This window comes from Esox lucius, chromosome 11, assembly GCF_011004845.1.
Source record: "Esox lucius isolate fEsoLuc1 chromosome 11, fEsoLuc1.pri, whole genome shotgun sequence".
NCBI classification, from domain to species: domain Eukaryota; kingdom Metazoa; phylum Chordata; class Actinopteri; order Esociformes; family Esocidae; genus Esox; species Esox lucius.
Window position 1 is genome coordinate 19581502 of NC_047579.1, and position 25405 is coordinate 19606906.

Consider the following 25405-nt stretch of genomic DNA (forward strand, 5'->3'; position numbering starts at 1 on the left):
GGGGGCACGGAGGAGGGCGGGAACTGGCGGGGCGAGGTTGTAATTAGAGTCCTGTGAATTCTCCTGTAATCTGCCCCAGCTCCAGGAATGTGACACGGACCTGCCATTAACCCCAGGGGGTCAGCCGTGGCTGGTCACACAGGGCCACTCATCCGCCAGCGCTCTCCAACACACATCCACATCAACATCCATCTGTGTGTGTGTGTTTGTGAATGCGTGTTGCATGTTACTGTCAAACTCACCAACGGATTGAACCTGGGAGCTGGTGATTGCTAAATAAACACCACAACTCACAACATGAATAATACATATTAAATCTGGACGCGGCTGTCATTTCCAGTCCTAGAAAGGCATTGAGACTAGCAAAAGGTTCTTTCTAACCTCGGCCTGTCTTCACTACGTCGCTCTGCGCTCGCCCAGCGCTCGCCCAGCGCTCGCCCATCTACGGTAGACACCTCGGAGGGCATGCGCGCGCTCGCGTCTCTACATTGTCACTTTTCAATTAGTGCCGCTGTCATCAGTGCCCAGGCCTTGGAGTGGCCCGCTGCTGCCCACCCCGAGCAGCCGACGCTTCTTTCCCCTCTCTCCCCTTTCTGGGCAGCGTTCCAGAATGTTCCCAGCTGTCCCACAGCGATGTCACCTCCACTCTCATTCCGCCTAGCCCCCCCCCCCCCCCTCCACCTGGTCTCTCCCCTGACCTCCTCCCTCCCCCTTGTCTCTCCCCTGACCTCCCCCTCCCTCCCCCTTGTCTCTCCCCTGACCTCCCCCTCCCTCCCCCTTGTCTCTTCCCTGACCTCCCCCTCCCTCTCCTTGCCCGGGCCGGTGCGGCACAGGGACGCTGATGCCCCGTGACAGGTGACACCCGAAAATGAAAGGGGGGGTACGCCCGGGGCCTACAGAGAAGGGGTCGGAGCAAGGAGCTATGAGGGGGGTGATTCTTAATTGTCATGTCCTCACCCTCCTCCCCGTTGTTTTCTTTCTTGTCCACTGAGGAATTGGTGTGAGCGACGTGAGGCTGCTGAATGATTGCTGACAGGGACAGATTGGCCCCGTGTTGCGTACCATCGGAGGGCTACGTGAAATCATCCCCTGACATGTCACTCACTCCGTGGCGTCTCGGGAGCGCGCGCGCTGTTTCGTCCCTTACGGCGCGCTTGCAGCTACAGCTCCCTTGTGCGGAGTTGCTTGGGCGCTGGCTGTTCTGACTGGAGCGCTTGTCCGCGGCCGCGAGGGCGCACGCGCGCAAGCGAGAACAGCTCCGATCAATTGTGTTTAATTAGTCAGTGCGGTCCCCCAGGGGCGGGTCTCTGTCGCGTTGTGTTTGTCAGCATGTGGGGGGGGAGGGGGGGGACGTCCCCCAGGGAGGGCTCACACTTCGCTGCCACCCCTGCCACGCTCATGTCAATCACACACACACGCGCACCCCGCCATGCGTCACGTCTGGCCAGACCTTCTCTCCCCCGTCATCTTTTCTCTCTCTTCCTCCCTCTTCTTCCCTCTCTCGATATCCACTCCTCATCTACCTTCTCTCTCTCACTCCTTCCCTCTCCATCCGTTGCTTTCCATTCCAGTCCGATGAGTGCATAATATGAAGTAGGAGAACTTCGTCTTCAAATGCGCGCACACACACACACACACACACACTTAGAGTGTCACTATTTTCCTCGCACATATTACACACGCGGGCGTGCCAGAGTGTAATGATGTTGTGTAAACAGAGGCATTACAGCTCAGCGTAATAGATATTTCCCTTTTAACTCTGAAAGGTTTTGAGCCAGCGATCCTGATTAGCTTTCCCAGTCAGTGCGACTGATGGCACGGCAAAGGCTGTACACACAGTAGGAGAAGGAAGTTAATCTTTTGTTTGAGTACGGCCTGGCTCGCATCTGTGTGGTCGCCGGGCAGGTTTCCAGGGTTAAATTCAAGGGCATTTTTTATCCTCCTTTATCCGGCCCTGCTTCCCTGGCGGGGGGGGCTGCTCGCTGCACTGATATGGAAATGGCAACTGGAGAGCTATGATATTCACATGCCAGAACAATGGAAGCCTCATAGCAAATTCAGGAAGGGCCCTCGAAACCATTCACTGATTCCTGGTATCTTTCAAAGCTTCTCTCTGCCCTCGTACGGCCTGGGCTGTGGGGGAACTCCCTCGATAAAACGCTACGGCTTCTTATCCCACGCTGCTCTCCAACTGTCCCAGGTTCACCCCGTCAGATCACGATTTTACAAGTGTGCCGGTTTGGGAGTGAGGGAGAACCCCCCTACCCCCCCCCACCCCCCCCCACACACAAACACACACACACACACGTCTTGTCTCCATCAAAGGAAGAGAGTGGAGAATTATTAGAACTTGGAGAGAGGTGACTCAACTTTTTTCCCCTCTGATCTTCCTCTTCTTCTTTCCCTCATTCAATCCATCATTGTTCATCCTTCTCTTACGAAAGCCTCCCTTGTGTCTTTTTGACTGCCAGGTCAATAGGAGCTGGGCATTGCCTGTTGCCTGAGGATCTGCAGGGAGAAGGGGGCGGGGACACCCAGAGGAAGAAGAAGAAGCTGTCCAATCGGGGCTTTGAGCGGCTCGGCGCGGCACAGGTCAGGGTTCATTTGTTGTATCGCTGACTCTTTGTCCACTATCCCTTCAAAAAAGCTAGAAACTGTTTCTTTGTGTTAAATTTTTCTCCTGACACTCAGCGTTTCTAATCATTTTCAGCCTTAGGGGAAACTCTAAAAAGTCAACCCCTGGTCTTGATGTTCATATCTTTTTCATTTCTGGATCTTCTGTTCCTGTACGCAAGCTGAGCTCTGTTCTGTCCCTCTGGCTGTCTGCGTGTGGTAGCTGTCTCCGGAGGTGTAACTCTCTTCTCCTCTTTCCCGCACTCTGTTCTCCTTTTATTCCTCGCACTCTGATCCTTCTCTTCTATCTGTTCTGACAGATGAAAGTGCAGAGCTGCAGCAGAAAGGCTGGCTTCCATGGTGTCCTCAGCGCTAAGCTGGCCCGTGACGTGGCCCTTCACCAGCACCTCAAGCAGCACAAGGCCCAGGCAGGGAAGAGGACTCAGACAGGGGCAGGGCCAAATGATAAGGATGAGGTGGGGTCTGGCGCCATCTCCACCCCTAATCACCGCGGACACAGAGCCCAGGCTGCCTCCAAGGCCGAGTCCAGACGAGTCATCATTGAGTCAGGTGGCCAGAGTGACACAGGTATGGCACCATGAATGAGTGTTGAGCCGTTTTTCGACCACGAGTGTACCGCGCAGTCCAGAAGTATTTGGACAGAAGTTCTGTTTTTCTGGGTCTGCACTTTGGCGTCTCAGATTTTATATGACATGGTGAGGTCAGGGTTAAGACATTTACAGGCATTTTCATCCATATTCGATGAATGACCTCAACAGCACATTTTCTCCCCATTTGTATTTGGACAATTTGCTTCACAGCTGTCTCATATTTGGCAGGTTGGTGTGTTCGTTTGCGTCATTAGTGCATGCACAAGAGAGCTATCATTTTCTAGTCTTGATTGTAGGCTTTGCATTTGTAGCCGGTTGCTGGTGTCTGAAAACATGTGGATCAAACACATGCCAATGGAAGTCAAGCTGGCTGTAATGATGCAGATAAATACGAATAAATTGATTGAGACATAGCCAAAATATTAAGTACACCAAAATCCACTGTTTGATACCCCATCCCTACCATGAAACATTGTGGTGACAGCATCATGCTATGGGGATGCTTCCCTGTATCAGGGAAAGTTTGCGAAGAGGGCAGAAAAGCCAATGTCCTGGAGTGGCCTACTCAGAGCCTAGACCTCAATAATGTTGCAATGTCAAGATATATCTATAAGGAGTTGAAAGCAATTGTAAAAAGAATCATGCGTAACACTGGTAGAGACTTTTCCAAATAGATTTATGACTGTAATTGCTTCCAGTTTTCCCTCTACTAAATATTGACTAAAGGGGGTGAATATTTATGACATTAATTATTTTCGGTTGTATTTGTAATTCATTTTATTAAAAAAAAAATATTTGACTTTGTGTTCAATCAATGGCAAAACCTTTGGATTTCGTTTTGTTGCTAAATAAATGTGGAAAAGTCCAAAGTGGCGAATGCTTTTGAGAGCCGCTGTACCTCATCATTTTAACAGGCTGTTATGCTAATAACAAATGAAGAATAACCAGCTGCTATACTCATACAGCATGAATATAACCTGCCTTTCTGCATGTACCTTATGAATATAACCAGCTGCAATGCTCATACCATCTTTCTGCCTTTTATCTCAGCAGCCAGTGCAGACAGCGGAGGCCAGGAGGGCTGGACTGGGACCACTCTAATGATACATCAGGGGAAAAGAAAGGGGTTGGGCATGGGGGAAGATCTCGGGGTTCAGGGGTCCGCACCACTTCAGCAGCCCAGGGCCAGGGTCCTCCGAGGCAAGAGACCGGAGGCCATGGAGGAGGGAGAGACCACCCCTGCCGAGAGCGAGTCCTCTGACCCAGGTGAGTGGGCTGAGTGGTCCGGGAAGACAGCCACCCGTTCCCCCAAAAAAACAATGTCCCGGCAGTCAGTGGAAGACAGAAAGACATCCAATCAGTCGAGCCACTTTCAGAAGATAACACTCCACACCAGTGGTTCCCTACAACGGTAGCCCTGGACAAGCATACCCAATTCAAGTCAGTGATAATGATCAAGGCCCGATAATAACAAAACATTTAAATGTGTACTGCTGGGGACCGGAGTTGGGTACCACTGATCCATTCAGTTTATGTTTTAATTTGGTCAGAAATAAGAAACACTGGTAAAGAGTGGCAAATAGGGGACAGGGGGAGTGGGGGAGACAGGGAGTGGGAGACAGGGAGGATTGGGGGACAAGGGATGTGTTAAAGATTCCTGTTTTTTTCTTGTTCTGCTTTCCTTTACCAGGAAGGTCAGGTACATAAACACCAGCACACATTCACTCCACACACACACACACACACACACACACCTCCCTTCAGATCACTGTAACCAAGCTGGTAAACAACCTCAGTCTGCATTCATCAGCTGCCTCTGAGGACGCATTTAAAATCACAGCACATTGCCTCATACACTCAATTCATTTGATAATAAAATACCGGGAATAAAACACAAACATACACACACACACACATTTCTATGTGCTGCCACTGGAACCCTTGTGATGTAAGTTTTGTTCATTCGTTAATTACTCTGAAAGCGATCCCTGACAGTGCTTAGAAGTGAGTGAGAAGGTGTTGATGAACGAGTCGTAAATGACAAGTGGTGTCGGTGGAGCGCAGACACCCGACACCTCCACTCGTGTGTGTGTGTGAATGTGCGTCTGTGTGTGTGAGGTTTGTGTGTGCGTCTGTGTGTGTTTGAATGTGCGTCTGTGTGTGTGTGTGTGTGTGTGTGTGTGAATGTGCATCTGTGTGTGAGGTTTGTGTGGGTCTGTGTGAGCGTGTGGTGTGTGGTTAGTCAGTGCCAGATGCAGGGCCACAGCTGTGGACAGCTGCCTGTGAGAGGCTCTGACAGGACTTGGAGACAAGCTGGCTGGGCCATAGATCTACAGGCCATAGATCTACCGGCCATAGATCTACAGGCTGCAGTATAATTATTAATTTAATGTCAAGAGAATAGAGTAGAATGTAAAAATTATGAAAAGCCAAGTATGTGAAATTCAGTCAAGAGGGCAGATTTTACAGGGCTTGGAAAATGATTTGAACCACCAATACCTTTCCTAGAGCCAGCTGCCTGTAACCGAGGAAGAAAGTCCTTGGTCCGGGAGGTGACCAGGAACCCAATGGCCAATCTAACAGAGCTTCAGAGTTTCTCTGCAGAGAAGTGAGAGCTTGCTAGAAGGACAACCATCTCTGCAGAACTCCGCCAGTCGGTCTTATGGTAGAGTAGCTTGATGGAAGCCACTTCTAAAATGCCGCCTGAAGGACTCTGAACGCACGTTGATTCACTGATCTGATGAGACCCAGCTTGAACTATTAGAACTGAATACCAAGCTCTGCAACTCACACCTCTCAATACCTGGCTATTCATCCTATGATGAAGCATGGTGGTGGGACAATCATACTATGGGGATACCTCTCAGCATCAGGGACTTCGAGACTGGTCAGGATTGAGGGAAGAATACACAGAGCAAAAAAAAGAGAGATCCATGAAGAAAACTGATTGCAGAACGCACAGGACCTCAGACTGGGTGAAGATTCATCTTTCAGTATGGCATCAACCCAATGCACACAGCTAAAACAATGCAACCGAGACAACGCTGGAGTGGCATTGGGACAAGTCTGTGAATGATTTGAATGGCCCACCCAAATCCCGGAGTTCAACCCGACTGAACATCTGTAGGAGACCTGAAGACCTCAGTTCGCCGACACTCCCCATCCAACCTGCCTGAGCTTGAGTGGAACTGCAAGGAAAAAAGGGAGAAACTGTCCAATGCTATTTGTGTAAAGCTGTTCGAGACACACGCAAGAAGACTTAAAGATGTGATCGTTGCCATATCTGGATACTAGATACTAGATTCTAAAAACGCATTTTAGCTTTGTCATTATGGGCATTTGTGGAGTGTAGCTCAAAGGTCCAAATAAGTCTAATCAATATATTGTAGGTCAAAGGTCCAAATAAGTCTAATCAATATATCTCTACAACAACCAAATGTGGAGAAAATAAAGAGGCCTGAATATATAGCGAAGGCACTGTATTGAATACACTCACCTAAAGGATAATAAGGAACACCATACTAATACTGTGTTTGACCCCCTTTCGCCTTCAGAACTGCCTTAATTCTATGTGGCATTGATTCAACAAGGTGCTGAAAGCATTCTTTAGATATGTTGGCCCATATGGATAGGATAGCATCTTGCAGTTGATGGAGATTTGTGGGATGCACATCCAGGGCATTCCGTTCCACCACATCCCAAAGATGCTTTATGGTTTGAGGTCTGGTCACTGTGGGGGCCATTTCAGTACAGTGAACTCATTGTCATGTTCAAGAAACCAATTTGAAACGATTCGAGCTTTGTGACTTGGTGCATTATCCTGCTGGAAGTAGCCATCAGAGGATGGGTACATGGTGGTCGTAAAGGGATGGACATGTTCAAAAACAATGCTCAGGTAGGCCGTGGCATTTAAACAATGCCCAATTGACACTAAGGGGCCTAAAGTGTGCCAAGAAAACATCCCCCAAACCATTACACCACCACCACCAGCCTGCACAGTGGTAACAAGGGATGATGGATCCATGTTCTCATTCTGTTTACGCCAAATTCTGACTCTACCATCTGAATGTCTCAACAGAAATCGAGACTCATCAGACCAGGCAACATTCTTCCAGTTTTCAACTGTCCAATTTTGCAAATTGTAGCCCCTTTTTCCTTTTTGTAGTGGAGATGAGTGGTACCCGGTGAGGTCTTCTGCTGTTGTAGCCCATCCGCCTCAAGGTTCTGCGTGTTGTGGCTTCACAAATGCTTTGCTGCATACCTCGGTTGTAACGAGTGGTTATTTCAGTCAAAGTTGCTCTTCTATCAGCTTGAATCAGTCGGCCCATTCTCCTCTGACCTCTAGCATCAACAAGGCATTTTCGCCCACAGGACTGCCGCATACTGGATGTTATTCCCTTTTCACACCATTCTTTGTAAACCCTAGAAATGGTTGTGCGTGAAAATCCCAGTAACTGAGCAGATTGTGAAATACTCAGACTGGCCCGTCTGGAACCAACAACCATGCCATGCTCAAAATTGCTTAAATCACCTTTCTTTCCCATTCTGACATTCAGTTTGGAGTTCAGGAGATTGTCTTGACCAGGTCCACACCCCTAAATGCATTGAAGCAACTGCCATGTGATTGGTTGATTAGATAATTGCATTAATGAGAAATTGAATAGGTGTTCCTAATAATCCTTTAGGTGAGTGTATATACACGTAGAGTGTATATAAAAAGTCTACAAACCCCTGTGAAAATGCCATGTTTTTGTGATGTTTAAAGAATCAGACAAAGATAAATAATGTCAGAACTTTTTCCACTTTTAATGTGACCTATAATGTAAACAATTCAATTGAAAAACCAACTGAAATCTTCGAGGCAGATAAAGGAAAAATAAAAACCTTACAATTACCTGGTTGCGTAAGTGTGCACACCCTCTTATTTAAAGTCCAATTTAAAGTGACTCTGATTAATCACAAATAAAGTTCTGCTGTTCTAGTAGGATTTTCCTGACATTTTCTTAGTTGGATCTCAGAGCAAAAGCCATGGTCTGCAGAGAGCTTCCAAAGCATCAGAGGGATCTCACTGTTGCAAGATATCAGTCAGGAGAAGGATACAAAATAATTTCCAAAGCATTAGATGTATCATGGAACCCAGTGAAGACAGTTATCATCAAGTGGAGAAAATATGGCACAACAGAGACATTACCAAGAACTGGACGTTATGAAGGGAATAACGTTACGGAGGGTATTATGAACAGTTCAAAATACCAGGCAATTTCGGCACAAAACCGTCAGGTGTCCGTTAGAAAGCTGAAGATTAAGAGGAAGTTCACCTTTCAGCACGACAAAGACCCAAAGCACACATCCAAATCCACAAAAGCATGGCTTCACCAGAAGAAGATTAACATTTTGAAAGGGCCCAGCCAGAGCCCAGACCTGAATCCAACTGAACATCTGTGGGGTGATTTGAAGAGGGCTGTGCACAAGAGATGTCCTCGCCCATATATTTCCACGTCAAAATGTGCCATGCAAATAGATTTCTACCCAGAGTGCTGTAATAAAATCAAAAAGTGCTAGTTTAAGGGTGTACACACTTATTCAACCAGGTTATTGTGAGAATTGTTTATATATATATATATATATATATATATATATATATATATATTAATGTATGTATGTATGTTTTTTATCTCTTTAGAAGAGGAGGAAGAGGAAGGCAGTTATGAAAGTGACGAAGGACAAGACATCAAAGCACAACCCTCCCGAGACTTGTCATCAAGCGCCACTGTGACAGGCCCATCCCCCTCATCCGTTGTCAAGCTGGAGGCCAATCAAAAGGCACGGAACAAGAAAGAGAGGCAGGAGCTTTACGGTAAGAAGACAGGCCTGGTTGCGTGCAGTGTGAGCATTCATGTGTGTGCGTGCACGCGTGTGTGTGTCTCTCTGCTATGCGCCTGTGTGTGTGTGTGTATGCCTGACAGACGATGTGTGGCCTGTTTGAACATAAGAAGGATGTTGTGGTAAAGAGTGCATAGCCAGGCAGCACATGACAGGACAGTGAACAGCTGGGCGACATGCCAAATTACCTGCCTATTCACATGTGACTTTGAAGCCTATTTTAATAATAGGCAATAAGTAGGTAGTATTAACATAATGCAGAAGTACAGCCTAGGTTGTAGACACAGCAAATGTCATAACTTGTCTCTCTCTGCTCTCAAATGATGGATCACCAGGAGCCTTTATGCAGAAAGTCTAGTTTTTAAAATAAATTGTATATGTTCCATTTGTCCAAATCCCCTTTGAATGTAACGTGTCAGTCTGGCCATACAGCCTACTGTTTCATGATCCACACGTTAGATCTGATAGGCCGGTAACAAAGTTCTAGATTTCAAAAGTTTGAAGTGGTTTGTGAACAACCTAAATATAAATTTGGTAACGTAATAATGAGCGAGAGAACAAACCTGTAGTTTAGGCTGTTGGAATTTGCAACACCACACATTCATAGTAAAGGTTTGCAGGGAAAGGTGGGGCAGGTTGTAGTGTGAGCATGTTGCCTATCTGCTTAATGATTTATTATTCAGTTTGCAACATTGTGACGATATGGATGGTCTCATCATGTTTTGTTTAATGTAAATAACCACTATACTTGTACCAAAATGATATGACCAGCCGTTATGCTTTATGAATAAAACCAGCTGATATACATTTTGTTGTGCTGTACTGTTCAATGACAATAAAGTTACATCTAATATAATCTAATCTATACTCATACCATATCAAAAATAACCAGCAGATGTACTTAGTGTTTAACAATGTTCTTAGATGGTTGCAATATTGTTTGTTATTGCTTGGAGCATGTGAAAAATATATATTTTTCCAGTTTGAATGCAGCAATTGATTGCTGAATTGCTATGGAAAAAGGTAGCCAAAAAGCTATTCAATTCAAATGTCACATAAAAAAAAAGGAATTTAGACCAGAGCAGCACAAGATGTATATAGCCTCCAGTCCGAAAATATAATTTTTCACTGTGTTGGATGCATTGCCAAGGCTATGACTAAAACCAAGGCCCATACATGTTTCATGAGGACATCATGTTGAGGACATCATGTTGTAGCTGTTTAAAAACACCCATCTATTTCCCTGACCATTTGATGGACTATTAATTAAATTTTTTCAGTCATACAACAAATGTAATTCAAATGGCCAATAACTTCCTCTTTCTAAGCCTGGCATAAAAAAAAAAAAAATATATATATGCCCCCTTTTATGCCAGGTTTAGAACGAGGAAGTTATGGGCCATTGGAATTACATTTGTTGTATACTGTATATATATTTATACAAATGTTGCAGGTTTTCCTACTTACAAAGCATGTAGAGGTTTTATCGTAGGTACACTTCAACTGTGAGAGACGGAATCTAAAACAAAAATCCAGAAAATCACATTGTATGATTTTTAAATAATTAATTCGCATTTTATTGCATGACATAAGTATTTGATCACCTACCAACCAATAAGAATTCTGGCTCTCACAGATCTGTTAGTTTTGCTTTAAGAAGCCCTCCTGTTCTCCACTCACCTGTGTTAACTGCACCTGTTTGAACTCGTTACCTGTATAAAAGACACCTGTCCACACACTCAATCAAACAGACTCCAACCTCTCCACAATGGCCAAGACCAGAGAGCTGTGTAAGGACATAAGAGATTAAATTGTAGACCTGCACAAGGCTGGGATGGGCTACAGGACAATAGGCAAGCAGCTTGGTGAGAAGGCAACAACTGTTAGCGCAATTATTAGAAAATGGAAGAGGTTCAAGATGACGGTCAATCTCCCTGTGTCTGGGGCTCCATGCAAGATCTCACCTCGTGGGGCATCAATGATCATGAGGAAGGTGAGGGATCAGCCCAGAACTACATGGCAGGACCTGGTCAATGACTTGAAGAGAGCTGGGACCACAGTCTCAAAGAAAACCATTAGTAACTCACTACGCTGTCATGGATTAAAAGCCAGCGCATGTCCAGGCCCATCTGAAGTTTGCCAATGACCATCTGGATGATCCAGAGGAGGAATGGGAGAAGGTCATGTGGTCTGATGAGACAAAAATAGAGCTTTTTGGTCTAAACTCCACTCGCCTTGCTTGGAGGAAGAAGAAGGATGAGTACAACCCCAAGAACACCATCCCAACCGTGAAGCATGGAGGTGGAAACATCATTCTTTGGGGATGCTTTTCTGCAAAGGGGACAGGACTACTGCACCGTATTGAGGGGAGGATGGATGGGGCCATGTATCGCGAGATCTTGGCCAACAACCTCCTTCCCTCAGTAAAAGCATTGAAGATGGGTCGTGTCTGGGTCTTCCAGCATGACAATGACCCGAAACACACAGCCAGGGCAACTAAGGAGTGGCTCTGTAAGAAGCATCTCAAGGTCCTGGAGTGGCCTAGCCAGTCTCCAGACCTGAATCCAATAGAACATCTTTGGAGGGAGCTGAAAGTCCGTATTGCTCAGCGACAGCCCCGAAAGCTGAAGGATCTGGAGAAGGTCTGTATGGAGGAGTGGGCCAAAATTCCTGCTGTAGTGTGTGCAAACCTGCTCAAGAACTACAGCAAACATATGATCTCTGTAATTGCAAACAAAGGTTACTGTACCAAATATTAAGTTCTGCTTTTCTAATGTATCAAATACTTATGTCATGCAATAAAATGCAAATTAATTACTTAAAAATCATACAATGTGATTTTCTGGATTTTTATTTTAGATTCCGTCACTCACAGTTGAAGATTACCTATGATATAAATTACAGACTTCTGCATGCTTTGTAAGTGGGAAAACCTGCAATATCGGCAGTGTATCAAATACTTGTTCTCCCCACTGTATGTATGTATATTTGGTACATAGTCAAGATAGTATAAAAGTTAACATTGCCAGACCTATTTAGTAACTCACCACCATTTGGACATTTGTCTCCAGCTCCTAACTCAGTAATTCAGAGAAGAACACTGGCTTTGCTACCGTTCCAACTCACACTTCTCTTTTCCGACGGCATCCGATTTGACTGATTGTGCTCTTTTAACGAACGTACAATGGCCTGTTATGTGGTCCTTCAACCAACCGTTAGTTGGATATAGGGATTGGGTTGTGAGTGGCTTTAAATGGACAGTGTTAACTGACTGAAATGCTTATGGTGAATAGTAACGCACCACTAAATGGCATACGTCGTTCACACAGGGAACCAGAGTCTGCATGGGGCTGAGGGAGATGTGAAGGTGAAGAAGAGAGCCCCCTGTAGGCTCGGCATGGTCCCCGCTGCCAAGAAGCGCCCAGCGGACCAGCACAGGTCGGAGGGGGTGAGGAGGGCCCACGGCGCCAGGCCCCAGGAGTCTCGCTGGGGGAACCAGGGGTCCAGGGGCAGCCTCTACCGGAGGAGCATTGGGCTGGTCACTTTCCCCTCCACCAGTGAGAGGCTGAAGAGGGCCACACGCAAGAACACCATGCTGAGAGGACCTATGAACAAGGTTTGGGTTGAGGATGTCTCACCGCTCGCGTTAGGCCTCTAGACCCCACACACAGAGAGTGCGACTGACCACCATATATGGTCAGTTGTAAAATCAAGATCAAGTTCCTCCTCAATTGGCATGTAAAACCTCACATACCAGCATGACTGTGAGAGAGCCGACTCACCCGTTCCAATAAAAGGTTAGCTAATCAGCGGCGTGAGGGAAGACAGTTAAGGCCTCGGAGTGAGTTTCACAGTGTGTACCAAAATCAGGATTGCTCAGTTGTTAACATCCCCTGGAAAGCCAATGTAGGTTGGTGTGTGTGTGATGTATGAAAACAGTGAAGTCTCCCCAAAGTACTTATTTAGGATCAGATTCCCTTCCTCCGATCCTAACCTTGACCATTAGTGGGGGAAATTCTAAAGAAACCTTGGCCCCTAACCCTGTTGAATACATTGTATCCCTACTTCGAATGACAGAACTCGTCATGGAAAACCTATGAAGAAATAACCAAAAGGAGGAGATATATTGCAACATTTCAAATTTGTACTATTACGCAACCCCGATCTCTTACTCAAACCTACAAATTACCACTGCGTAACAGCCAACCAACACCCTTCTGTAGCACGAGCTAGCGATGCAGAAAAGTACTTGCACACGCGTACACGTACAAACATGTATGCACGCACGCGCACACACAAGCACAACTCATAATCCTTTCTTCCTGGCCGCAGAGGAGAAATTGCTGGTCGGGCGGTGTCCAGTCACCTCAGAGTGTCGACAACACCAGCAGGGGGAGAAGGAGCCGGAACAAACAGGTAACCAATCAGAGTGACTCAGTAGCCCTTAGGGTTCGTGCGGCTTGTTTCATGTACAGTATGTCAAGGATTTCGCAGATTCTACCAGGAAACTGATATGTTTCACAATGAATGGAGTTTCAGGCTACATTCGACTGACTCCCTGTTGAGAAAGTGGGGGTTGTGAGGGTGGGGGGGGGTGTGGATCACACCTTTTTCTTTGGAAGACTGAAACTATGCAAGGGAATATGGCTACCCCTAGGGGACATACACATGTACTGTGAAGTGTCAATCATTCACTTACCTCCGTCTCTCTCTTTGTTTCTCACTGTCTGTGTCTCCACATCTCTCTCTGTATCTCTTTCTCGGTCTCACTCTCTCTTTGTCTTTTTATGTCTGTCTCTTTCCCTTCAGCCCAAGGGTCGCGCGGTGAGCCGCCTGCTGGAGAGCATGGCGGCGGACGAGGGCTTTCAAATGGACGAGGACGACAGCTTCTCAGAGGGGGATAAGGACGGTAACCCATCATACCCGAATAACCATAGGAGCCCTCTGGGTAAGGAACGCACACGTGAACACACACAAACCAACACACACCTCATGTTCATAGCCGTCCCTGATTATTCGAGAAGCTAGACAGGAGGAACGGAGAGAGGCAGTTGTATGCAGTTTGCTGAACTGTGTCTGTCTTCCACCACATGACTGTGTGTCTGATTCACCCAGAAGCCCCGAGCTGCGTCCTGACCAAAGAGCGGCTTACAGACGGACTCAAGGTGCTCATCTCCAAGGAGGACGAGCTTCTCTACGCAGCCCGGGTCCACACGCTGGAGCTGCCTGACATGTAAGTGCGCGTGACCTCACGACCCATCCGGGGATCACGGTCGTCATCCTCTGCGTTGACTGAATCAGTCTTTAGTCAGTGTCGGCTCCGCCCCGCCAGGTCCCTGCAGAAGCGCTTTCTCTTCTTTCTCAGTATCGCTCTCCCCCTCGCTCTCTGTCTCTCTATCCCCAAGCCCCCCACCCCCCCCCCCCACCTCACCCTGTGTTCTCCCCGTCTTACGTAACGTAGCGATAAGGCCGCTCCGCCAACAGCAGCGAAAAGACCAACAGGAGAGTGGGAGTGTGATACGGGAAACCAGGCAGGCATAATACTCACACACCTGAAAATAGCTTTCTCTCTCTCTCTCTCTCTCTCTCTCTCTCTCTCTCTCTCTCTCCTCAGTTACAGTATTGTTATTGACGGGGAGAGAGGAAACCGCCCCAGAATCTACTCACTGGAACAGCTGCTGCAGGAAGCGGTGAGTTCCGTTCCTACCGACACCCCCCCCCCACCCCCCCAACCTTAGACCTCTACTCCCCAAAACCCCTGTTGTTCAGTTTGTCTATGTTGAACTGAGTTACTGAGAAGGGATAATCCTCTTGCAACTGGGTCCATTGATGATTTATGTCCAAGTGGGAGTTCATGGGAGTTGGTAGCACACGCTGAGACTCATGCCCGTATTGATCTACCTGAACATATAAAGGACTGTTTGTGGGGTGGAGTTCAGTGCCAAACACTGAAACATACATGAAAGAAAAACTGTTCAAATGGTATCCATTAAGCTCCATGCACTGAAATATACATATAAATAAAAGTCTAGGGTGGAGTTCATTAAGCACCAAATGCTAAAACATACATTTTATAAAGGGCCGTTCATGTCGGGGTTTATAAAGCAACAAGCACTGAAACATAAATATCATGAACAAACCTGGGTGGAGTTCATTAAGCACCAAATGCTAAAACATACATTTTATAACGGGCCGTTCATGTCCGGGTTTATAAAGCAACAAGCACTGAAACATAAATATCATGAACAAACATGGGTGGAGTTCATTAAGCACCAAATGCTAAAACATACATTTTATAACAGGCCAGTTATGTCCGGGTTTATAAAGCAACAAGCACTGAAACATAAATATCATGAACAAACCTGGGTGGAGTTCATTAAGCACCAAATGCTAAAACATACATTTTATAACAGGCCAGTTATGTCCGGGTTTATAAAGCAACAAGCACTGAAACATAAATATCATGAACAAACCTGGGTGGAGTTCATTAAGCACCAAATGCTAAAACATACATTTTATTAAGGGCCGTTCATGTCAGGGTTTATAAAGCAACAAGCACTGAAACATAAATATCATGAACAAACCTGGGTGGAGTTCATTAAGCACCAAATGCTAAAACATACATTTTATAAAAGGCCAGTTATGTCGGGGTTTATAAAGCAACAAGCACTGAAACATAAATATCATGAACAAACCTGGGTGGAGTTCATTAAGCACCAAATGCTAAAACATACATTTTATAATGGGCCGTTCATGTCGGGATTTATAATGCAACAAGCACTGAAACATAAATATCATGGACCAACCTGGGTGGGGTTCATTAAGCACCAAACACTGTAGCATAATGCAGCAAAATACCAATGAGGGTGGTGTTCTTTTAGCACACACACTGAAACATTTACAGGATCCTTCAGGATGATGTTAATTTAGCACCAAACCTTAATGTTCATTAAGCACCAGACATGTCCAAAAAGAAACCCAGATTTGCTAAGCCTTTTGAAAACGTTTCTGTTTGGCAACAAATGTACAGGATCATGCTAATGATAAATAGGGTAGGATAGCATCCTTGGACAAAATAGACCAGAGAGCAATTATTGACTAAATCGAACCACATCGGATTCCTTGGAAGCAGCAGGTACAGACTTCCGAGCACTTTCAATGTTGCGCAGGGGTAAAAAAGAGTAATGTAATAAAACCACGAAGAACAAAATCTGCAATAAATTTACATTGACTAAGAATGAGACGCCTGTATCCAAGTAGCAGTACTGAGTCAATGTGGAATACGAGGTTGCTGAGGTACTATATGCAGATTATAGTGGTTAGTGACTAGCCATCAGGCTTGATAGTAAACAGAGTAGTTGATGCGTGTATAATGTGTGTGTGTGTTATGGCTTGGAGGTAGAAGTTCAGGCGATGGTTGGCCACATACTTGGTGTTCAGGTACTGCTTACCGTTCTGTAGAGGGAAAAGTCAGTGGCTTGGGTGGCCTCAGTTAGATTTTCTTTTTAGCGCAGATGTTTTTGTGTGCATGAGTGTGTGTGTGTTTGCCGTCAGTAATTTATAGGGGCGCTCCTTGCTAAGCTAACAAAGTTTATCTAAGCCATCAGTGAAATGAAGCCTAATTATACACTGTAAACCGCAGAGAAATTTTGGCCGGCGTTCATCTGCGTTTGCTATGTAACCTGTGCTAGCTAGCTTCCTCATTTTTTGTGTGCTTGATTGTGTGTGAGAGGTGTGGGTCTGCGGTCTCTGCTATGAGATGACCCAGTTACTGAGCCATGGCAACAGGATGTCATCAAAATGTGTGTGGGTTTGGGTTAAGGTTAGGGTAAGTGTTGGGTTAAAGGTTAGTTGTCCCAAAATGACCTAATAAGTATAGAAAAACAAAAGTGTGTTTGTATGTTTTGGGGTTAAGGTTAGGGTAAAGGTGAGTTTTTCCCAAAAGGCAATTATAAGTGTAGACTAATACATTTAAAAAAGATGTGTGTGTTTGTGTGTGTGTGCGTGCTTGTGTGTGTGTATATAGGTTTGTGTCTTGGGGAGAGAAGCTCTGCTGTTGTTTACTTTCAACCGCTGGCTTCTAACCCGCATTCTGATGACATTCTGGTGTTACGGCTCAGTGACAGCTGGGTCACAGAGACCTCAGACCCTCATCCCTCTCACCATGCACAGACACACGCACTCTATTGCCACTGTGGCAACAGTTCAACACAATGACCTCCTGTCACACGGGGAATATAATAACAAAATTGGCTATTAGAAAGCAGACAGAATGAAGGATGTAAGTGGCTAGGCTTCGTCCCTGTTTTCCATACACTTCAGTAGAGCGCTTGTGCGTCTTCCTGCGCTAGCCTGGATTCAATAAACCTTGTTGAATTGAATAAACGATGTGAATTGAATAAACTATTGATCTCCAGTGGCGTCGGGCCGTCACATGGGCCACATGTTATCACTCTTCATCAGCTACTTTTTAGCAATTTGTTGTTTCACACTCAATGGTCCTGTCACAAACACACATGCAAACTCACACACACTCACAAGCACACAGGTGTCCTGTGGTCAAACTTTATCTCCCTGACGCTTAAACATTTCCCGACTGTTGTTGAAGGGGGACTTTTCCTCTCGGCCTGGTCGCATAGCCAGCGCTCAGCTGTCGAGCTTCTATTGGCAGCTGTGCCACTGTGTAAACGGTCATCAGATAGCAGCTGGTCCTAATTACACCGTACTTTCACTTTCTTGCCTTTTACCGCTACCAACAGCCACGTATTGTATGGTCTACCTCTGACAGCTGCACTTCCGTATTCCCGAGGTCCCACGTGTGCTCAGGGAGGCGCGGCTTCGGGCAAGCGCGCGCGCGCAACCCCCCCCCCCCCCCAAATCTCATCAGTCAAAGCCTCTCCATGGCAACTGTAAATTAAATGGACCTGAAAGGGGCCCCAATGAGTGGCGGATGCTGGGTCCTGGCGGCTCCCTGGGTGCATTGTCGGGGAGGAGAAATTGGCAGCCCGCAATCACAGTCCCCCCATTCATCCCGTCTTTAGTATTACTCAGCGAGTCAGGATTTACCGCGTCGCGGCTTCCGCTCCCTTCAGCTCTGACTGGCACATTGGCATGAGATAAGTGCTGCTTGGCGACATGGCGCGGTGACCGGCCCTGCCGCGCGCATGTGTGCGCGCGCGCGTGCGTGTGACCCCGGTGTGGGTGTGTTTCGTGCGTGTCTCTGTGCCGTCTGATTCATTTTGCACGTCGTCCGTTGGGATTTCAGGTCCTGGATGTAGCTCCGGAGAAGGAGTCGGTCCTCACTGAGGGGACCAGGGTGTGTGCCTACTGGAGCGAACGCTCCCGCTGCCTCTACCCGGGGAACGTACGGCGAGGTAACGGAAAAACAACCGAGCGGTCTCCTCCGCGTTCGTCCAACCATGTTGTACCTGTGTTTAGTTTTTTTTATTTTTTTTTTTATTTTAAGCATTAGCATTTTATTAAATCCCCTTTTTTGTTATTTTGACCATTTATGTAAGAATTTGTGTTTAATCCTTCTCTCGCAGTTGGTTCAGGGGAGGAGCGGAAACAGGGAGGTGTGATGGTGGAGTTCGATGATGGAGACAGGGGGAGGATCTCCCTCCCCAACATCCGTCTCCTTCCCCCGGGGTACCAGATCCACTGTGAGTCTCCCTCCCCCTGTCTCTCTGTCATCCTCCGTATGGTCTTGTAGCACTTCAATTCACTCGCGTCAGTTACGGACACATTAAGAAATCGTGGGCAATCTGTTTCTTTTCGCATTTTAAACATTGCTTTTCATTAATAATTCCCAACAATTCCGGATCCTGTACCCTTCTTGTCCCTTTGTAGGTGCCGAGTCTTCCCCTGCCCAACTTGGGCTCGGTGGCCAGGCAGCCCGGAGGACCCCCAGTCTTGAGAAAGCTCCCCTGAGTGAGAGACCCTCTGAGAGACCAGCAAAAACAGAAACTATTAGAAGACGACCAGGTCAGACAAAATCCTGTACCCTCATCTAGAATATCAAATTCTACATTTAAATTATCAAATATATTTATCCTGATGGGATGCAGGCAGATGTTTTTAGATGTCATCCACTATGTGACTTACCATTCAATCAACTGGTTTTCAGGGAGACCAAAAGGTTCTGGGAAGAAGAAAAAGAGTCTGTCGGACAGCACCAATAAGAGCTCAACCCCTCTGCTCAGCTGGCCAGCTGTGGCCGTCCCCAGGAAGCGGGCCTCTGATAATCTGTTCCAGCTCAACGGGACCCCCAGGAAGGCCCCAAGGGGGTTGAGGGAGGACCACCTGTTCCCCCTGCCCCCTGCTCCTGTCTCATCTCCGGCCAAGGGTCTGTTCAGCAGCAGCTCCTTTGAAGTCGACTCCTTCAGCAGCATCGCTAACGGCTTCTCCTCCTTCTGTAGTACCCAGCCCACAGGCATGTCACTTGGTTCCAGGAGCGGGCCCTACAACCAAAGGCGGAAGCCTGACGAGGCTGGGGGCATGCCTTCACGGGGCAGTAGGAAGAGCGGTCAGGATTTTCCGGTCAAGCTTGATCACGAAGGGGTGACCTCCCCCAAGACGAAGAACGGCAAAGCCCTGCTGCTGTTGGGCGGCAACTCTGGGTTTGGGGCTAAAGGTGTGGGCAGCCTCCCCAGGCCAGAGGCATACTCCCACCCAGTCTTGCTGGTCAAGGACAACAGGAAGGGAGGTTCCGCCTCCAGGGCTGAGCTCCTCCTGAAGGGTGCCCCTCCGCCCCAGAGGAAAGCTTCACCCTCCCTGGCTATGGGCGAGTATGGCGTCAGCTACCACCAGGACTGTCACAGCTCCTACTCCGACCTGGACGACGAAGACGACGAGGAGGAGGAGAGGAGGGTAGCTGCGCTCGGCTCGACCGCCCCCGGAGGTTTGAGGACTGCCGGGCGCTTTCTTTCCCGTCTTTCAGTCTCATCATCCTCCTCAGGCTCCTCCAGCTCGTCTAGTTCGGGCTCCATGTCCAGCTCCAGCCTGTGCTCCTCGGATAATGACTCGTCTTACAGCTCGGAGGACGAGGAGGGCTCGACGCTGCTGCTGCAGAGCTGCCTGTCCTCCCACCACAGCCAGCTGCCCCCGGAGCCCCCAGCCACAGCCGGAGCCCAACAGGGCAAACACTCTTTCGTGGCCAAGGCCGTAGCCGTATCTAACACCAAGGTAGGCGGGGGAGGGGCCCCCAGTGACCAAAGTGCCAACAGCAAACTTCTTAAAGGCTGTGTTGGGTCATCGCCCGTCAAACACCCCAGAGATCTGGTGAAGAGGCAGCGGATGATGACCGACGACGCGGGGCCGAGACCCAAGGTGAACACATTCCTGCCAGGGAAACAGCTGTGGAGGTGGTCGGGGAACGCCACGCAGGTGAGGGATTATATTGATTGACGTTTTTTAATAGATTTCCATTTTATTACTGCCTGTAATGAGTGTAACCGGTTCTCCATAGAGGCGGGGGCTAAAAGGGAAGGCCAAGAAGCTGTTCTACAAGGCCATCGTACGGGGAAGGGACACGGTGAGTGTGGGCGACTGTGCCGTGTTCCTCTCTGCCGGCCGGCCCCAATTGCCCTATGTGGGCCGCATCGAGAACTTCTGGGAATCGTGGAGCTCAAGCATGGTGGTAAAGGTCAAATGGTTCTACCACCCCGAGGAGACCAAACTAGGCAAGAGGCACCGCGACGGCAAGGTAAGACATGCTCATCCAGACACAAGTTTTGCAAGTTCTTTTACCAAATTTGTTTGCAAAACATTCCTGAAGCTTTCCAGAAAATACTGTTCCAGAAATCCTGGTTGATGAGACTGGAAAACCTGCAACCTAGATCTCTGGAATCCTGTGTGTCTTGGGACTGTTAATGGAATTTTGCAGTTCTAGTAAAAAAAATTGGGGGATATTGAACAAGCAAGGAAAAACAGTCACATCATACAGTGTGGATGAATTGAAAGATACGGACAATTCCGGCTAGCGTTCACAGAGATCAGCTTTGCCTTACATGCAGCAATTGTCAACCTAAAAACTCAAATTCATAGTTAAAAGGAAATTATGGAGCACAGGTTGTTCATGTGTTTTAAACTGGTGGAATAGCAACATTTCGTAGCATTTTGGTACCTCAGCATATCAGTGTTCCACATTTTAAGTTAAAAAAAACAGACTGACCTTTGCCCGTCCCTCTGCCTTCCTCTCTCCCTCCCTGTCTCTCTTCACCTCTTCCTGTCTTCCAGCACGCTCTGTATCAGTCGTGCCACGAGGACGAGAATGACGTTCAGACAATCTCCCACAAGTGCCAGGTGGTGAGCCGTGAGGAGTACGAGCGCGTTGCCCGCAGCCAGAGACCCGGCGGCAGCGTGACCACCCAGGACCTCTATTATCTGGCAGGCACCTACGACCCCACCAGCGGTCAGCTGCTTACTGCTGAGGGGGTGTCCATTGTCTGTTGAGCTGAGGACATCCTGTCTTGAGTATACTACTGAATCTGAGGGCAAGCTCCCTGTGGTGTTGCCTGAAGGTGCCCTTGGCTTTGCCTGAAGAAACCCTGGCCTGACTGTCCATGGGATGTTCCTCCTCAATAGGCATTAGCCCTGGAAGAAATGAAGGTCAAGGTGGCCGAGGCTTTGCCTGAAAGACCCTTGGCCTGACTCTTTGTGGAACGGTCCTCCCCAGATGGGTCTGCACTGGAGGAAATGAAGGTCAAGATGCCCATAGCTTTGCCTGAAAGTCCGGGCCGGGGGTGGGGTGGGGGTCCTTATCAGATGTGTCTGTGGCTTTGCCTGAAAGACCCCTGGCGCTACTCAGTGCTGACTTCTGGTGGAGGTCAGGGCCGAGGCAGGGCTGTTCCCAGTCTACACTGGATATCACAACATACTGTACTAGACTGGGGTCTAGGAAATGGGAGGGGGGGGGGGTTAGCCATGAAACCCCCTCTGCTCCCAGCCCTACTGGGTAACTTAAGACAAAGATCTGGGTTCTGAACCTGAACAACCAAGATCCAGGAGTTCAGTGACATCCAACTGACTTTCCAAGTGTTGGTCCAACTTAACCTGTCTTAAGTTAGACTGAGGATGACGTTTGAGGGACAGTTACGCCTGATCTCTACATAACTCACCAACCACCGTAGGTCACCAAAGTCGAGCTGAATGTGGGTTTGGATTGAACAGTTCAAGGCACCATCAGCCTGTGGTTACTTCATTCAGCTGAGCATATGACTGAGGTCGGTATAGGATGTTAATCTCCTTAGTTCGTCTTCATGATTCCAGGGATGTTAAAATATGTATAAGATTATGACGATAAAGTTGATGTATGTACATATTTGGAATGATTTTTCTAATCAAGCCATACACTTCAGTACCTCTTGCCTGTCTTATGGTTCAGGTTTATATTGTACAGGTCAGTTATCAGTTGTTTTTTGTTGTGGTTGTCTATATGTATATAAAATCTTTTATATAGAAATATATTGTATATACGTATTAAAGGTATCTTTCCATGTTTTTCGATTGATTTATTTTTCTATGCGTGGCGAATATGGATCTTTGTGTTTTTCTTTGGGACAATGAGCTGAAGACGTTAAGGTGTTGCACTGCCCATGCCCTGCTGAGACAGACAGATGCACAGAGCACAGGGACGACAGAAGGATGTCACAGGAGGGAACTCAATCTCTCAGAGAGAGGAGCCGTCCTGTAAAAAAAAAACAAAAAAAACAAAAAAACATAGGTCAAGTGGCTTTTTGTCCTTAAATGTGTCTCTTTTTGCATTTGTCATTTGTTTTTTATAACCATCTTTATTTATGTACTTTTCCGTTTTTGGTCGCTACATTGCAGATCCACATGGACTGAATTCACGGGTTACAGAAGAATACTATTAACAAGGTAGAAATACATTGAGTATATTTATTTTTATTGGTATAGAAATACATTCTAATATTCATTCTGTAATGAGTGCTCTGGCATCACTTTAACTATGCCATTGTGTTTTGCTCTCCACATTATTCCATTCTAAATGAGTTGGTCTGCATAGTACTATACTTCAAGTACACATTTGGACCTGTAAAAACCAAAGCGTCTACTCTGTAAGAACTTCCATGAAGTACTATCGAAGCATTAGGGTTAGGGGTTTAGGGGTTGTTGATAGCAGTGGACAATCAAAATTATAAAGCAATGGATAAGGTTTAATAGGCTTACTCAATCAAAAATATGCTTTTTAATTTTATTTTGTGCCAAATACATTTTGTCTTCATCTCTGTCTCTGTTGTTTTGATATGCAATCCTGACTGTATTTTTATGTGTTTTTAAAAGTTTTTTATTTGGTCATCCTCAACCTTTATTTATTGTCAATGTTGCTGTTTGCTCATTAAGCCAAGAGCTCTCTATAACAATGTGACATTGTTTCTCCATGTGATGTCACATTTTAATTTCTTAATAAAAGGTTGGTCTTGTAGAGGCCGCTTAGTGAAACAGAATAAAAGAACACTGGATTATTCTCATTCACAAACCTCTCTGAATGACTTGACGTCTTGATGTTTAAACCTGAGCCTCGTGGTCTCCATCTATGTGGCGCGCCTCAGTGTCTCCTTTAAAATAGTTGTGCAGGGTGTCATTGACTGCGCAGTCCTTTATCAGACCGCTATATCAGATGATAAGTTAAACACCTACCTGTGTGGGTTTTCGCAGGCGTCTTTAATGTTATCAGACAGGAACACAACATATGACGCTGCATTTTCACCTGGATCTCCATCTTTCTACATGACATATTTAGCCCCCATTGTTTCAAACAAAAGACATTCTGTGTGTGTGTGTGTGTGTGAATGTGTGTGCGCATGTATTCAGTTGAATACCTGTATTGTATCAAGAAAGACAGCCTTTTGTTTGGAGGCCATGCGTACTTCCATGGCTTCCAGTTTGAAGTTCACTTATTGGAACGAATATTGCAAAGGCTCATGGGCCAAAGAAAACAAGGACACAGGAAAGATTTTCCTTTGAAATGAGTTTCAACTCACTTTTGTTCACGAGGTAACAAAGGACAAGGTGAATTGCTTGTTAAGTATTAATATATTTTTGAAACTGATTACAAGATCATTTAGATGTTGATGTTTATTATTGTATTTATTTTGATAGTTACATTTAATTAACTTCTGCATGTGTACATTTCAAGATGTGTGGATGTGTGAAGCAAAGTCGGAGGTAAACCTTTTACAAAAAAAAATGTTAAGAATATCAATATGTATAAAGTGTTTTAGTGACACTATTTTTCATATATGGCTTATATAAATAAATTACACCTTAAACTATTTCTTAATTTCATTTATAATTCATACACTATTTTTCTGGGGACTGCCTTTATAATTATACGTTTTGAATAATTCTTTGACACTGACATCAATTGTGCTTTAAATTATCAGCCAAAACAACCTTAATGGTGGTTCTAATGTGAGACATCTGTGACCAGTAAGAAAGTCGTCCTCTGGTGGAATCTGGAGTATATTGCATCATGTTCTATCACAGAAGTGGATAGTTCAGTAAGTGGTGGATAGAACAGCAAGTAGTGACATTGCCTCTCTTTTAGTCAGTTTTCGTAACTGTAAGGAACCACGGACTGCTGTATAGTTACAACTGAGTTGAATCTGTTCAGTACTCTCAGCCCTTCCTCAAGTCCAAGAGGTGTCATCCGCATCCCACCAAGAGAAATACATAGGCCGGGCATATCTGCACATCTGTGTGTTTCTCCATTAGTTTAAACAATCGACATCCCCAGACTCAAGTGAGATATCCCGTGTTGTCTTTACCGGTGAGTGGACACAATGTGGGTCGCTGAACTTTCTCCATGGTGTCCGGGAGACCAGCGCCATGTTTCATCCCCCACCCCACCCCCCCCCCACCCCATTCTATATGGTCTAGACTAGGGGTTAATGAAACACATCAGTTATCGCTACTCCACTAGTGGCCCCCTATGAAAACAAGCACTGCTGTTTACCATGAGAAGCCTTTTGTGTGTTGACCATGGCCCTGTGTCCAGGCCAGGGCTTGCTCTGAGTAATCGCTGTGGGGATGAGAGGCGCTGGCTGAATTAGCCCAACATGGAGATGCAGGGGGTTCAAATAATGACAAAATGGGTGGGAGAGTGCTCGAAAAATATATCAAACACAAACATAGATCTCAGAGTACATTACAGACTTGAGTAATTACAGTACACACATGACACATTTTTTGTTTTTTTTATCATATGAACAAAATCACCTATGTTTTTAAAATTATTTTCGGATCATTTTGAAGTATTGAAACATATTTGGAAA

At 46.3% G+C, this 25405-nt stretch overlaps 1 protein-coding gene across 1 annotated transcript in view; it reads left to right on the forward strand.

Annotated features, from left to right (window-relative positions):
• LOC105012848 (BAH and coiled-coil domain-containing protein 1) overlaps window positions 1-23599 on the forward strand; it is a 109299-nt gene extending 85700 nt beyond the window's left edge. The window contains exons 15-29 of the mRNA XM_029123048.2: window positions 2472-2592; window positions 2934-3201; window positions 4275-4490; window positions 8908-9081; window positions 12437-12723; window positions 13440-13523; window positions 13917-14055; window positions 14223-14340; window positions 14722-14797; window positions 18373-18481; window positions 18653-18769; window positions 18957-19091; window positions 19234-20492; window positions 20575-20811; window positions 21345-23599. Coding sequence (XP_028978881.2) covers window positions 2472-2592; window positions 2934-3201; window positions 4275-4490; window positions 8908-9081; window positions 12437-12723; window positions 13440-13523; window positions 13917-14055; window positions 14223-14340; window positions 14722-14797; window positions 18373-18481; window positions 18653-18769; window positions 18957-19091; window positions 19234-20492; window positions 20575-20811; window positions 21345-21560 — 3556 coding nt within the window. The 3' untranslated portion in view covers window positions 21561-23599. The remainder of the gene's footprint in view (window positions 1-2471; window positions 2593-2933; window positions 3202-4274; window positions 4491-8907; window positions 9082-12436; window positions 12724-13439; window positions 13524-13916; window positions 14056-14222; window positions 14341-14721; window positions 14798-18372; window positions 18482-18652; window positions 18770-18956; window positions 19092-19233; window positions 20493-20574; window positions 20812-21344) is intronic.
• Window positions 23600-25405: the final 1806 nt, after the last annotated feature.